Source organism: Chelonoidis abingdonii, chromosome 14 (assembly GCF_003597395.2).
Source record: "Chelonoidis abingdonii isolate Lonesome George chromosome 14, CheloAbing_2.0, whole genome shotgun sequence".
In the NCBI taxonomy this organism is placed as follows: Eukaryota; Metazoa; Chordata; order Testudines; family Testudinidae; genus Chelonoidis; species Chelonoidis abingdonii.
Window position 1 is genome coordinate 19,006,306 of NC_133782.1, and position 16,256 is coordinate 19,022,561.

Genomic DNA, 16,256 nt, shown 5'->3' on the forward strand with positions numbered 1-16,256 from the left:
CCACTAGCTACGTGTTCCTGGTCACACACCTCATAGAAGGTAGCCTTCCTGGTTGTGATCATGTTGGCTAGGCGGGTCTCTGAACTCAGGGCCCTGACTTCTGAGCCCCCATACACAGTGTTTCATAAAGATAAGGTCCAGCTCCCCCCACCCCCTTCATTCTTCCCGAAGGTGGTCTCCGCCTATCACATGGGTCAGGACATTTTTCTGCCTGTCCTCTGCCCCAAACCCCATGCATCCATTGAGGAGCGCAGCGTCCACCCACTGGATGTGAGACAGGCTCTGGCTTTTTACCTGGAATGGATTAAGCCATTCAGGAAGTCCTCACAACTGTTCATCGCCTCGGCCGATCTCCACTCAGCGGCTCTCCAATTAGATCACCTCGTGCATCCGTACCTATTATGACCTGGCGGGAATCCCTCCGCCACCAATTGTGAAGGCACACTCGACTAGGGCACAGGCCTCCTCGGCTGCCTTTTTGGCCCATGTCCCTATTGAGGACGTTTGTTGGGCTGCCACATGGTCTTCAAGTTCACACGTTCACCTCGTCTCCCAGACCAGGGAGGACGCCGGGTTCAGCAGGGCTATACTCCGTCCTGAGAGTTTGTGAACTCCTTTCTACCTCCAACAGATATAGCTTGGAATCACCTATTGTGGAATACACATGACCAATCACTCGAAGAAGAAAAGACAGTTACCTTTTCCGTAACTGGTGTTCTTCCAGATGTGTTGCTCATGTCTATTCCACATCCCGCTTTCCTTCCCCTGTCGGAGTTGTCTGGCAAGAAGGAACTGAGGGTGGGAGGAGCACGCAGCGCCCCTTATACCGTGCCATGGAGGTGCCACTTCAGGGATCGCTAGGGGTGCTCCCCTACAGGTACTGCTGGGGAAAAACTTCCAGCACCGGAATAGACATGAGAAACACATTTCGAAGAACACGTTATGTGAAAGGTAACTGTCTTTTTCTCCCAGTGCACTCACCAGAGATGAGACAGAATTTAGCTCCATTTAATGTTTACAGCTCCCTAACATAGCACTTTAAATTCCATGTAATGCCCCCTAATGGTGCACTTTGGTTTCAGTGTGGAACCTGAGCTGAAGTTCATCATACTAACAGGGAAAAATGCATGTCCCACTGACACTTAGCATCATGTATTCCCCATTTTTGGGTGGTGGACAGCAAAAGTAACTCAGCCAGTGTTCATGTTGCTGGTTTAGTTCATTTTCATACTGTGATCTTAATGGTTGCTTTGTTATACAAGTTATTTGTGGTTGTTCATACAGTGTTATACAACCATTATGTCCCATCCATTAATTCTTCCATTCTGAGAATATTCTTGCTGGATGTCATGACTTTAAAAAACAAAAACAAAAAACCCTTCCCAACAGCTGTTTCATTAATTTAATCACAATTGAGAGCACTCAGCACCTCCTGTATTACCCTGACAGACTCCCAGCACCAGTGAAAAGCCATTATAACTGTTCTGAAATCAGACTGCAGGCATCAAACCAAGTTTGTTTCTTTTTAAAAAATGCCAGTGCTCCAATATCCTAAATTGGCCTCTTTAAGCATTCAGGAAATGGCGATAACTTCCACAACTGACCTACTGAATATGGAGTGTGTACATGACTTGAGTAAAAAGGAATCTGAAAACCCTAAAAAGTTTTAAGTACTTGCTTGTACATCCACATACTTGTATCTGCTCTGCACAGCTGCAAACAACTTGTGTGCTAATACAGCAGCATACCCCTTTAAATAGTCTAATACCTGAGCGTGCACAACTGTGTACTTCTATGGAGAGACTTGGCTGAAAATTTACCTCTCTGAGGAAATAACCACAACACATTTAAGGAGTCTTAACACATACTACACTTTGATCAGTTAAACGGGGATTAAAAATTGGGACTATTCCCATCTGAACACATGTTTTTAAAAGATCCAGATAGCAAATTTAAATTCCTTACTTGTACTACTAATAGACACTTTCCTAGTGGCATTCTCAACTTGGTCCATACTTATAAGTTATGTCGACATAGCTACATCCGTCAGGGGTGTGAAAGAACCCACACACTCACCAACATAGCTATGCCGACCTAACCCCCAGTGCAGCTATGTCAATGGAAGAATGCTTCCATCAACGTGGCTAACTTCATTCAGGAATGTGGTGTTCCTACACTGATGAAAAAACTCTTTCCATTGATAATAGGCTGCATCCGTGCTATAGGTTAAGCCAGCATATGCTGTCAGCTGTGTCTACACTCGCACTTTTGTTGGTCAGTGGTGTGAAAAAACTCTCCCAGCAACATAGCTACTGTCACTTGTTGGGGGTGGTTTAATTATGCTGACAGGAGAGCTCTCTCATCAGCATAGAGCAGCTACAAAGGGAGACCTTACAGTGATGTAGCAGCAGCAGTACAGCTGTGCCACTGTAAGATCTTTAGTGTAGACATAGCCATAGTTTCTGTCGCATAGACAGAGTCGCATTTTCTAGTTCTCTAACTACCAATTGGTTTCCCACTTGAAGGTCCTTATCTGAACAGCTTCCAATAAACCTTCTTTGCACATCTAAAGTCATCCTGATTACTAAATGGCTATAGTCTTAAGTTTACTTAGCAAACTTATTCCATGTTTGGTTTTTGATTCTTCTTGGAATCAAAACGGTGATAAATGGTGAAGTGCTAAATCTGGCATCTTTCCATTTCTGCAGAAATGTTGCAGCTCTGCAATTAATAGAATTTATCACAAATATTCCAGCTTTTGAAGTCCTACCTAGTAAGGACAATAGCAACATTTGCTGAATACCATACTACTAAAGCACCAGTATAAAACATTCTATGAAACTCTGTGGAAGATGTGCATTTATTCTTCTGCTTTCTGTGGAGTTTTATCTCACATGTCAGAGGGAAGATTTACGCATCCCTTTCAGTTCCCCAAAAAGCCTTTGGTCCTTGTTTCTTTCACTTTAAAGCCTTCAGAACAGAAACTGATGCAGCTATTTGATCACCAGTTGGGCTTCAGGAGACGTGTGTCCGAACATAGTTTACAGATTGCTCAGTACTGCAGCTTCTAAACTGATTTAAAGTTCTTTGGAGGAAGGTTCCCAGGTCTGCCAGAGATTTGGTGTGACCTTGAGCAAGTCACTTAACCATTTTGTGCCTGTGTGTCTAGCTATAGAATAAAATACCTACCAAATAGGAGCAGAGAATCCTGTGGCACCTTATAGACTAACAGACGTTTAGGAGCGTGAGCTTTCGTGGGTGAATACCCACTTCGTCAGACGCAGGTAGTGGAAATTTCCAGGGGCAGGTATATATATGCTAGCAAGCAAGCTAGAGATAACCGAGGTTGAGTTCAGTCAGGGAGGGTGGGACCTGTTCTTAGCAGTAGAGAGTGTGAAATACCAGGGGGAGAAACTGGTCTCTGCTAATATGGCAAGCCAATCACAGTCTTCTGTTTGAGTCCGAGCTGAATAGTGTCAATTTGCATATGAACTGAACGCTCAGCGCGTTTCTCTTTGAGTTCTGGTCCTGAAGTTTTTTTGCTGGCAGGGATAGCCACCTTAAGGTCGCTGCTATTGTGTGGCAGGGGTGTGTGGCCAGGGAGGTTGAAGTGTATCTTGGGTAGTAACCAGGAAGGTTGTGTGGCCAGGAGGTTGAAGTCGAATTTGCGTGTAGTAACCACAAACCTGGAAATATCCAAAATGGAATCCTGGACCCCTCATCTCGGGCATTGGCACTCTCACTGAAGGACTGTCTGGATATTGTGGACTCTCTATCCAGAGACTATGCCAACCAGCATCCAGCTTATCTCCGTGAACCACTTGATTTCCTGAGGAAACTACAACGCACTTTGGTCTACCTCCCAGAAAACACCATCCTAGCCACCATGGATTAGAGGCTCTCTAACACAAACATCACCACAGATGGATACAAGCTGTTAGGAACAGTATCCTGATGAGCCAACAGCACAACAGGCTGCCCTGTTAGCTCTGTGAACTTTATACTTCCACGAGCCAGCAACTATTTTCAAGTTTGATGACAATATATACCTCCAGAATCATGGCATGCTATGGCCCTGCATGGCCCAACAATAACGCCAATATTTTTATGGCTGAACCTTGGAACAACGCTTGCCTCAGCTCTCGTCACTCACGGCCCTTCTCTATACGCTACATTGATGACATCTTCATCATCTGGAACCCATGGGAAGGAGACTCTAGAAAATTCCACCACATTTCAAACAACTTCCACCCCACCATCAACCTCAGCCTGGACCAATCTAACACAGGAGATCACTTCTAGACACACTAACGTCGGCATCATAAGTGATGGTCACGATTAACAGCCACTCTATAATCAGAACCTACACGACGCGCTACGCCTACCTTCATGCCTCAGCCTCATCGCCGGGCCACATCCCGATCCATTGTCTACCCAGCCAAGCACTGAGGTACAACCGTAATCTGCTCTATACCCCTCAGACAGAGACCAACCACCTAACAAAATCTCCACAAGCATCTCAAAACTACAATACCCGCAACGGGAAATTAGGAAACCATGATCAACAGAGCCAGCGTGACCTCAGAACCTCCTACTTGAAAGCAAACCCCAAGTAAAGAAACAAACAGGACTCCACTGGCCATCACATTACAGGCCCCCAAGCTAAAAACCCCTCCCGATCATCCAGGATCTACAACCCAATCCTAGGACAATGATCCACACTTTCCACGGGTCTTGGTGGCAAAGGCAATCCTTGCCCAAAAGACAACCTGCCACACCTGAAACGTATTCTCACCACCACTGCACACCGGACCATAGTAACTTCTAGCTCAGGAACCATCCATATGCAACAAACCTCCGATGCTAAACTCTGCCCACTATATCTACACCAAGCGACACCATCATAGGACCTAACAGATCAGCCAATACATCACTGGTTCATTCCCTGCACATCCACCATGTATATACGCCATCATATGCCAAACAAATTGCCCCTCTTGCCATGTAACGATCGCCAAAACTGGACAGTCCACTAACGCGAAAGGATAAATGGACAACAAATCAGATATCAAGGAATGGCAATATACAAAACCTGTAGGAGAGCACTTACATCCTCCCTGGCCACCAAATAGCAGACTTAAGGTGGCTATCCTGCAGCAAAAAAACTTCAGGACCAGACTTCAAAAGAGAAACTGCTGAGCTTCAGTTCATTTGCCAAATTTGACATAATCCAGCTCGGACTCACAAAGACTGTGAAATGGCTTGCCAATACAGAACCAGTTTCTCTCCCTTGGTTTTCACAACCTCACTGCTAGAACAGGGCCCTCACCCTCCCTGACTGAATAACCTCGTTATCTCTAGCTTGCTTGCTAGTCATATATATACCTGCCCCTGGAAATTTCCACTACCTGCGTCTGACGAAGTGGGTATTCACCCACGAAAGCTCACGCTCCTAAACGTCTGTTAGTCTATAAGGTGCCACAGGATTCTCTGCTGCTTTTACAGATCCAGACTAACACGGCTACCCCTCTGATACTTGACTTCCAAATAGGGTGTCCTGAAACTCAATTTGTAAATGTGTATAAAGCACTTTTATACCTTCAGTTGGAAACCGTGACAGAAGTGCAAAGTTTTATTCTAAATTAATGTTCTTACTGAGGCTGTGTCTACACTATGGACCTTACAGCAGCACAGCTGTACCGTTGTAAGGTCTCCCATGTAGTCGCTCTTTGCCAGCAGAAGAGAGCTCTCCTGCCAGCATAATTAAACCAGCCTCAATGAGCAGTCTTAGCTGTGTCAGTGGGAGACTCTCCTTCCTACATAGCGCTAGTCATACCAGCACTTTCGCTGGTGAAACTTACGTCGGTACAAGGGGGTGTTTTTTTCACAAGTTTTACCAACAAAAGTGGTAGTGTAGACAAAGTCTAAGAATGGCAAACGGCAATTCCCAATAATAGTAGGGTTTTGTCATTAATTGATTTGTGCAAAGTAAGCTTGCAGTATTATAAACACTATTGTTTTTATCCAAACATGTATTTTTTGTTCTCACCTGTGCTTAAGTGCACACGGGGGGGGGATCCTTTCTGGGAAGAACAGTATTAATGTAACTGTGAAACCCTAAATGCACCTGTAAACTCGTGTGTTTTGTATTCCAATTCAGTTAGTCACAAATACGTTTTTCCAGGTAACAAAGGATTTTCACGTCCCTTTCTGTGTTAGTTTTGGGAAATGTACCACTTGATGGGCTAGCTACTGAGAACTGAATTCTTCAAGAACAGGCAGAATACTTACAGTACCCATAGGAACCACCTGTCCTTGTATCGGTGTATAGCATAATAATTGGCTGTAGGGAAGTTGAGATGTTGCACTCTGCCTTTTAGTGGGGCAAAAATGTGGTAAGAAAAGGTAATAAACCTTAAATAAAATATCCTCCTTCTAGTTTTTCACTGGAAAATAATGGGCTCTGTTTCTGTGGTGGTGTGAATGTGATCTTTAATATAACAATATGTGTTTTGCTTGGTTTTAATCCACAGACCATTCCTGTAGTGGTAAGTCCTTCTGCTGGGACAGTGGCAATGAGAACTGGAGTTCAGTATGTTCAGACCACAATGCCAGTCCAAGTACGAAGAGTCTAACTACTAACAAGAAGCCCAGGCGACTGTTGGAATAAATAACTAATAAAAATCTGTCTAATAGAAATGTGAAAATAAACACAGTTCTTTGGATTAACCTCAAAGGTTCAGACTTTAGCTTTGTATATGTGTACAAAGCATTAACTACACTACATTAATGTAAAGCATTAGCGCTGGCTTTAAAAAGCTGAGGACAGGTAAGATCCATGTTAAATCTATGCTTCTGTTGTAAATAATGTACAATTTGTGGATGTCATTAAAGTTAGAGTACCATCTCCTTTTTATATTTGTATTGACTTTAACTTATAAAGAGTGTTTGAAGTTGGTAAAGGAAAGATTAAAACAGCCTTATCACGAACGAACATTGAAAACTGGACTTAAGGAACTGCAGTTGCACATAAAATCACTTACTCTTTATTATCAAGAGAGAATCTGATCTTCTTAATTTGCATTTGGTAATGAAAACAATTGTGCACTTTGAAACTCCGTTAAAATTTCTTTTTGTGCAACTAAAGTTGAAAATGTACCTTTTAAAATTTCATTTTACTAGGCAAATTATGAAATTTCCAATATGTGGACCTGAAGTACACGAAGAGGGTCTTTTTTTGTTTTTTTACAGTGATCAGACTGTTAAAAATAATATTGTTTACAGGAAACCAGCTTAAATTTCATTCAGCCTAACAGCAGAAGAGTAGAAAGAATACCACCAATTAGTTGGTAACATGATTTCTGATCAATAGTATCAGATGTGAGAAAGGTGGATTTTTTTTCTGTGGTTCATAGTTCAGTTTTTTTAAAAATCCTCTCTAAAGAACTTTGAAATGCTTTTCAAATGGAACAAGAACTTGATTTGGAGAAGACTATGTATCAGGAAACATGGGCAAAGGACTTTTGATGCTGGGCTAGAGCATGTATTATTTATATGATGGAATTTACATTTTTATGTAAGCATGAAACAGTACAGTATGAGAGAAAGTAACCCATGAAAATTCTGTCTGTTACACTTATACTGTAGTATCATTTTGTATGTTGTGTAAAACGAAAGCATTGAACAAAGCAAAGGTGATGTATGTATATGAGAAAATTAATTGTATTATATCATTCCAGTACATTTTGTTGTACATTTTAGTCATGTTGATTTCTCCCATTGTTTATAAAAGGATGCAGTTTGTACAGTCTCCAGCTAGTTACCCACATTAGAGGGAAAAAAAGTATTAGAAGAAAAAATCAAGAACAGAATATTCGTGAATTGCAGTTGTGTCAAAAATAGCCTAGCTGGCCTTATTTGTGAAGCATAATTGCTTTTAGCATATGGAAGTATTTTTTCACATTTTCTTTGTATAAAATTTGTATTAAACTTAAATATCTTTTTGATTATTGTGTTTCTTTATGACTGAGACAGGTGACACACTCTATGCTTTGGGTTTCCCCAGATTTTCAGGAATCGTCACAATTTTTTATTAAAATGTTTTAGAAAAATGGTTTGTGTTCCTAGATCTCCAGTTTCCTTCTATCTGGATGTTTATTTCTGCAGTCTCCAGATCATGAAAATTTTCTTCATTTACGATCTTCAGATTGAGAAATTTGGTGGCTTGAGCAATAACAAAGTCTAGTCCACATTGAGAACAAAGCTATGTTAGCAATTTGTCCAGTGAACAAGGGGCCACTATACATAAAATGTGCAGTTACCTTCATTTTTAATAGAGATGGATCCCAGGGAGACTACCGGCCCCAGCATCCATTGTTCTAACACCTGCTCACTTGGATTAGGGCTAAGCATTACATGCTATTTGTTGTTTCCACAAACTGCATCCATATGTTTAAAAATGAGGGTGGCTGTTGGTTGTATTGTAGAACTTGTCAGGGGAGCTGTATTTTGGCAACCCAGCTTTACAGACTTAATGTGCTCACTAATTACATAGACTTTAAGGTCAGAAGGGACCATTATGACCATCTAGTCTGACCTCCTGCACAATGCAGGCCACACAATCTCACCCATCCACTTCTATAACAAACCCCTAACCTATTGCCATGTCCCAAATTAATATATTAGAAGAGCTGCAGTGAAACTTAATATAATTAATAGAAACAGTCTTACCAACCCATGATTTTGCTGTGAGTCTCACAATATTTGGTGTCTGTTTAAAGCACCAGTTTCTGGAGTTATTACACAAGAATATCGGCTTACATTTTTAAATAAAAGTGTCTAGCCCTCATGGTCTCAAAGAAAAGCTTGTAAAAAGGTGAACCCTAAAGGCTCAAAAACCAGAAAGCAAATGCCAATTCTCTCCCTTCCCTCCCCCCCGTTACTATTTTAAAAATCTCATTATTTTGAAGCCAATTTCATGTTTTGGGGCTTGTCTCATGAATTTTAATTGCTTAAGATTGATAATACTGTAAAGTTAGCGTTCCAGAAAGGGGAATTTATTAGCAGGTATATTCTAGGCCCCTGCACAGTTTTAACTTAACCTGCTAACATTTTAAAACGACAAACTTCCTTGTCTTCACTAAGATTTTAGCTCATGTTAGTTAATATGAGGTAAGAACATACCTTTTTTCCTAGTGAAGGGTAGGTCTGATTAACTATTACTGATCAAAGTCATTATGTTGCCATCTTGTACTAATGTGTGAAAGGAAAAGGTTGGGTCAGTCTACACTGCAAAGTTGTGTTGGCATAGCTATGTCTGTCAGGTATGGGGGCGGGGAAAAACCCACACTCCCTAGCTGACACAGCTATGCCAGCAAAACCCTCACTTATCACAGTTTTGCTGGCAGAAGAGGGAAGAACATGTATCCAGAGTTCTTCCCTTTTCAGAGCTCTACCATAGGAATCGGGATGCTGATAGCAACTGGAGAAGAATGGGGCAAAAATGAGGACTATATCTGAAGAGGAACTATGATGGCTCTGAATTGTACTTAACAAATAGCCTTGAGAAAAGCAAATTTGGCAAAAAGGACTCTAAACTAGTCTGTAGCTTTATTACTCCAAGCACCTGCTTCAGTAGGTGCTCATTTGCTGTGGTAATTGGTGTGGTATAAGAACCCAGATGGATATGTGGAGAAGAGAGTCCAGCATCAGATAAAGTAGTATGGGTAATTCATAGGTGGCATTGGTCTGAGTATGTCAACTCAATGCCTTCAGATAGTGCAAGAGGAGACTGAGGTATGGTGCACTGCTAAAGCTGCAATCTTTCATGAATGTAAAACCAAGGTACCAAACATCTCATTAAAAATGGTAAGGAGTGTTCACCAACAATTGGAATTGTAGCTCTAGTGAGCTGGCCAATGTAGTAAGCTACTTAAATTCACTTTGTGGTGAAGTGGACGGTCAAACAGCTGGTGAGCTTTATTCCAGAGGTGGCTGCATTTCAGTACATAGGAGTATGGTTTGTTCAGTCATCCAGATGATCTCAACAGCACCACCCTAGGGAGAAGTACCTCCCATACCAATTAAAAAGAAAAAAAAAAAAAGACATCAAAAGCAGTCAACCAGAATTTATGTCTCCACTATTTAATTTCCTTTTGCTTTTCAGGCACAGCTGCAGTGACCTATGCACTTCTGAGCACAGAATGAGCATGCTTTACACACAGGGGTAGGCTATCCTTTCTTATGGTGGGCACCAGGTGGCTTCAGGCAGGCACCATAGCTGTATTAAACAACTAAGTATCCATTAGCCAGAGTGGCAGTTCTGGGCAGGGGAGAAGTACACATGCTGAAGCAGAAGAGGGTGCAGGACTTGAGAATTCATCTTCAGTCCACTAACTTCACCTACTAGAGTAGAAACTCAGAGTTATAAACACATTGGGAATGGAGGTTCATAACTCTGAAATTTCATAACTAAACAAAACATGGTTATTTCAAAAGTTTACAACATTGACAATACAGCTTTGAAACTACTATGCAAAAGAAAAATGCCTTTTTTTTTTTTTTTTTTTGAAGTAGTAGAGTCAGAATATCAGGGCTGGAAGGGACCTCAGGAGGTCATCTAGTCCAACCCCCTGCTCAAAACAGGAACAATGCCCCTCTCCTGCCTGGCTCCACTACCCTAGCCAGAGGTTCACACAGCCCCACATCTCTGGAGCTTGTTACACACCAGGTGTGAGGCAGGAAGGCTTGAGGCAGGCCCTGCATGCCCCATCAGCTCTTCCCCATGCTCCTGCCTGCAGATAGAGCCACTTCTTCAAGCCAAGGCCATGCCCCCCACCCCTGCACATGCTGCCCCCTTAGAGGAGCACCATGCCTAGGGTTGCCAAGCATCCTGTTTTCAACCAGAATGCTCAGTCGAAAAGGGACCCTGGCTCTCCAGTCAGCCCTGCTGACCAGGTCATTAAAACTCCAGTCAGCGGCTCAGCAGGGTTAAATGGTTCCGCATGGCTCCTGGAAGTGGCTGGCACGTCCAGCTTCTAGGTACAGGAGCAGCCACAGGGGCTCCGCTCACTGCCCTGAGCACAGGCTCTGTAGCTCCCATTGGCTGTGAACCACAGCCAATGGGAGTTGTGGGAGTGGCACCCACACACATGGGCAGTGTGCAGAGCCCCCTGAACCCTCTGCCTAGGAGCTGCTTGAAGTAAGCTCTGCCCAGCTGCAGCCCAAACCCCCTTCCCCAGGTCAACCCCTGTCCCAAGCCAGCACCTCATCCTCCACACCCTAACCCCCTATCCCAGCCTTTCACCCCCAACCCTGAGCCCCCTCATGCATCTAAACTCCTTCCCAGAGACTGCACCCCAGCCCTGAGCCCCCTCCCACACCCAAACTTCCTCTGAAAGCCAGCACTTATCACTCTCCTGCACCCCAACATCCCACACCCTAAACCCCTATCCCAGCCTTTCACCCCCAGCCCTGAGCCCCCTCATGCATCTAAACTCCTTCCCAGAGACTGCACCCCAGCCCTGAGCCCCCTCCCACACCCAAACTTCCTCTGAAAGCCAGCACCTATCACTCTCCTACACCCTAGTCCTGTACCCCAACATCCCACACCCTAACTCCCTCCCAGAGCCAGCCCCCCTCACACCCTAATCCTCTACCCCAACCTTCACCCCTTACCTCAGCCCAGAACCTGCTGCCACACCCTAACTCCCTCCCACAGCCAGCACCCCTCACACCCCGCAACTGCCAGCCCTTGACACCTGTCGCTGCCGGATTAAAGTGAGTGGGGCGGGGCCGCGGGGAAAGGGGGTTCAGAAGACAGGTACCCGTAGTGCCTGCCCCAGGGGGCCGCTCTTACCTCAGCACTAGCACCCCGGGGCCCCCAAGTCCACGAACAGTAAGTGGATTTTGGTGGTTTTATTTCGAACCCACCAGAGACAAGCCAGGGCTTCGTCCCGCCAGAGAACGAGCTCACCCCTCTCCCCCCAACCCGGACTGCGACCCACGGGCGGGTGACGCGGGGCCAGGCGGCCATCCCCTCGCCGGGGGTGGGAGGAAGCTCGGCCAGACCTCAAGTTAAACACCCCCGGCGCTTCCGGGCTGCTCTCGAGCGGGCACCTCAATCCGGCCGGGACGGGGCCGCCCGCCGCCACGGGGGTCACGACTGCGAGTGTAAAGCCGGCAGCGGACGCCGTTCTCCGGCCTCCCTGCCCACTAGCCTCCTTTATGGGCTGGGCTGGGGGAGCTGTGAGGGTTAAAAGCTGACGGGAGGGCGAGGCGGGTGTCCTGGCTCATTAGCGGCCTGTGCGTGCACTGTAGCCTATCAAGTGCTGCGTTAATTGCTCTTGTGTGACTATGGCACTAAGCTGGGCGCGAGCTGGGCGTTTCCCTGCCGCATGGGGCTCCAGGGAGCGGTTGGGAGGGACCCTCTGCACGCGCCCGCCACCCTGGCCGCTGGGGGTGCGTGTTTCACATCACAGAGCTAACGGTGGGGTTTTGTTGCTATCATGTGGCTAAATGTGGGAGCTAAACTAATGTAAAGGAGCGGGTTAAAAGGCGTTATAAACTAGCGTTGTGAGCAAGAGACGGAAGGTAACACTGACACGGAGGGTAAATCCAGGGAACTCCCTTTGCAATTTATTTTTTTTTGCAACGCATTAGTTAACTCAAAAGAAGCAATTTTGTATATCAAAAGTATTCTGAATTATAGTTGTGTATAGCTTATTCACATGCTGGTGATGGGCCAAGATTTGGTTTCACAAAATCAAAAGCAGAGATGGTTCAGGTCTGGATTACATTTTAATTGAATGACTAGTGGGTTGTGGACGGAGAGTTAATAAAACATTTCTGGTTTTGCTACATCTTGTCCAACTGTTATATATGATTTAAGTACTATTGGTTGGCCTTATATGATATATGAAGCACTGCTTGCTGCCTAAAAGATGCAGTTGGGTAATGATGTATGGATAGACCCTGAGGATGATCTCATTTTAGGAAAACTAGCTGTTGTGTGCATTTGAGTGTTTGTGAGGCTCACAGATGAAGTGCGTCTTTAAAAGGGATCTGAATAAGAGGGTTGGGGGCTTCCGAGACTGCCGTTTAGGACATCATTCTGTGTATAAGCAACATGGAAGGAGGTGTAAAAAGGGAAGTGGGAGAAGAAAAAAGTGATGGGGACAGTGTAACCAGTTGAGGAAAGGAGACAAGAAGGGGACTAGTAAGAAACTGATATGTAAGCCAGGGTGGAGCTTTGTAGGGCCTTGAAGCTGATAACTTTAAATTTGATGGAGTGGGCAAAAGGAAAAGCAGGGGCGATACTGAAAGAGGAATGACAATGGGTGTTTTATGCTGAATTACACTGTAACTAAAGGCAGAGTTTGCAAGGAGGAAGTGAGGAACCAGGCTTTTCTGCTTATGGTTCCCCTCCTCCAGCCAATAGAAAAACTACCTGAAACTCGGTTCTCGGGGACCACATGGACTCCAGCCTGGCCTGGACGATGCTGAGCTGAGAATCCCCCCTACAGCTCTGGCGCTTTAACTGCACTTTTATCATCCATAATTCTGAAGACAAGATGTCACTTTACATTGGTGACAGTTTGGCCATTTATTCATATGTCCCCCAACTGTTTCCTTCTAATGAGTCCAACTGGCATGCTTTCCATTGTTGGGGGTAACAGATGTGCTCACAACTGCACCTGCTACTCTTACTCATTTTTCTGAAGAAAATATTAATAAATATTCAGTGGGAAAAGGTGAAAATTGACCAGGTTTGAGTTTTTTTACATACATTTACACAAAATGCCCTAAGTTAACATACACAATACGCTTGCTTTATAACTTAGCATCTTTATTTTTAACTCCTCCTCATGTTTAGAGTCATGGCATGCAGGTAAACACCAGAGTAAGCAATGGTAGAGAAGAGATCTCCTATGTCATTCATTACTATAGTGAAAGCCTGTGCACAATTATTGTAGTGAATCTTTTGCATGATGTCCCATGTGTCTACTGAATACCTGAGGTGAAGACCTGCGCCCTATTGAATTTAGTGGAAGTTTTGCCACTGACTTCAAGGGTGAAATCCTGGTTCCACTGAAGTCTGTAGAATGTGGACATAAGAACAATTAAGTAAAGAAAGTCCCAGCAGACACAAAGGAGATGGTGGTGAGTGAGGCATAAATTATCAGCCAGAAAGGAAGGAAAACACTAATAAAATAATACTTTAGCACTCATATAGAGTAGCAGGAAGAATTAATCCAGCCCTAGCAATCTGCCTTTTAGGATGACAAGCTGTAACATATCTGTCAAAAGTGATTTATTTCAATTACAGTGTTTCCCAAGTCTGTTACAGCCCTGCAGCACCTGTGTTGCTCTGGTAGGCAACAGGTTCAGCAAAACACCTACAATAAATCAGCATTTACAACCTACATCCCACCCAAACTATGTAACAGATGAATGATTGCCCTTAATTGCAGTAGCATCCTAATACAAGTTTGAACTGGATCACAGAGTTTTCTTACCAAGAACTCTGAGAAACTTAATGAGGCTTGAAGTAAGGGACCTGCTGTCCTGCATCACCCACAGTCATCATTTGTTTACAAACACTTATTTCTGTGTTAAAAATGCTTACAGCAGTGGACCCCAAGCCCAACAGTAGTGGTATTGTGAGGCTATAGCATATTGGTCAATACTTCTAGAACACTGTAGTATATTCTTATAAAGTCTGCGTCCAGTTTAAAATAAAGCCGACAGTAATGATCAGACAATCTCAATTTATGGATTAAAAAAGTATTCAGCAAGAACTTTTTTCATGGTTCAAAATGTATTTTGGTACTTATGCAAATACCTTGGCTCCTGATTCTATGGAGAAAGTGACTTTTTTGAGGCATGAATCATAACCCACTGAAGTCAATGGGAATCTCTCCATGGCTTTCCACAAGCTTTGGATCAGGCCCTTAGTGCATGTATGCTTATTTGAATGGAGCAAATTGACAGCTGATACAGCTAATTATTCCTGCTTGTTATATAACAGCTTTGTGTTTAATAGCACATTTTCTAAATCTCAGCTATAAATGGTGCTATCACTCCACTACAATAACCCTGATAGGCGGTTTAAATGCCTGTGGCCTCTTTGAATTTTATATATATAAAAAATTTCTGGACTTCTGGGAGTGGGTCCCTGAACCCTGCTGCTTTGCTGAAGTAGGAATGATTAAACTTCTTTGGGCGTTCCCATGACATAAGTGAACTGAGGTAGGGGCAGCCGGGGTTAGTTTAGTAATTACTTAGCCCATTAGCCAAGCTAATGGTTTAAGGCCCAGTTTGTGGCTCGCATAAATAAATGTATAACCCTGAAGTTAATGGAGTTTGCCTACTTACTCCAGCAGTCAAGTTGGCCCTATAGGCTTCATTTCATGACTGACACTTGAGAAGAGGTCTCCACTTCCCTTACAAGATATTTTAAACTTAGGAGAAAGTAATTTTCAAGCTTGTGCTGTGGAGTGAAGGTCAATAGGAAAATGATTATTTAATAAACAATAGATGGGAAGATACAAATTCTTCTAAATACAGTGCTACATAGTGAAAAAGGAACACAGCCTGTGCGTAAATAATGGAACAAATGGTTTCTCTGGAAATGCAAGCCAATGACTAAAGACGACACAGCTTAGTGCAGCTTGTTTTTCTCTTATGTTTGGAAAGGTATTTTGCTCCCTGAAGTGTTGATGAGTCAGTGGTGACAGTGTTTGCTATATTCTGCAACTCTTATAGTCCCATTCAAGTCTTAAGAGGCCAGAATATAATCTACCAAAAAGGATAGCTATCTTTCACTGCCTCGTTTTTACGTAAGAGGATGGTTCAGAGGGAGGAGTGCTGACCCTCTGTAAGTGAAGAGGCTCTGATTATTAGCAGTCCTATATTAGTAATGTCATCAGTATGTCTGTTAGGCAAGGCTCAGTTTACTCACCTAGGGCTGAGGTGGCCTACACTATACTTGACTCAAGGGTCTTCATCACCTCATAGCTGCCCCTCACCTGGTTGCTAGTGTAGTTTATAAAGGGCCTTAGGCTGCAACAACCTTTGAAAATATTTTTAAACATGGCTACATACAATAGTCTGGACCAGGGGTTGGCAATCTTTCACCAGTGGAGTGCCGAGTCTTCATTTATTCACTCTGATTTAAGGTTTCATGTGCCAGTGATACATTTTAACGTTTTTAGACTGTCTCTTTCTATAAGTCTGTAATATATAACTAAACTATT

At 43.6% G+C, this 16,256-nt stretch overlaps 1 protein-coding gene and 1 long non-coding RNA gene across 7 annotated transcripts in view; one reads left to right on the top strand and one right to left on the bottom strand.

The window, feature by feature from the left end:
* The window catches only part of ZMYND8 (zinc finger MYND-type containing 8), a 150,395-nt gene extending 142,389 nt beyond the window's left edge, over positions 1–8,006 (top strand). For all 6 annotated transcript variants that reach the window (XM_075072271.1, XM_075072270.1, XM_075072273.1 and 3 more), the window contains one exon: positions 6,534–8,006. In XM_075072271.1, the coding sequence (XP_074928372.1) occupies positions 6,534–6,635 (102 nt within the window). In that variant the 3' untranslated portion in view covers positions 6,636–8,006. The remainder of the gene's footprint in view (positions 1–6,533) is intronic.
* Positions 1–12,262, bottom strand: part of LOC142047730 (uncharacterized) — a 60,392-nt gene extending 48,130 nt beyond the window's left edge. Inside the window, exon 1 of the long non-coding RNA XR_012656987.1 lies at positions 11,858–12,262. This is a non-coding gene — a long non-coding RNA (uncharacterized LOC142047730). The remainder of the gene's footprint in view (positions 1–11,857) is intronic.
* Between the last annotated feature and the right edge of the window lie 3,994 nt (positions 12,263–16,256).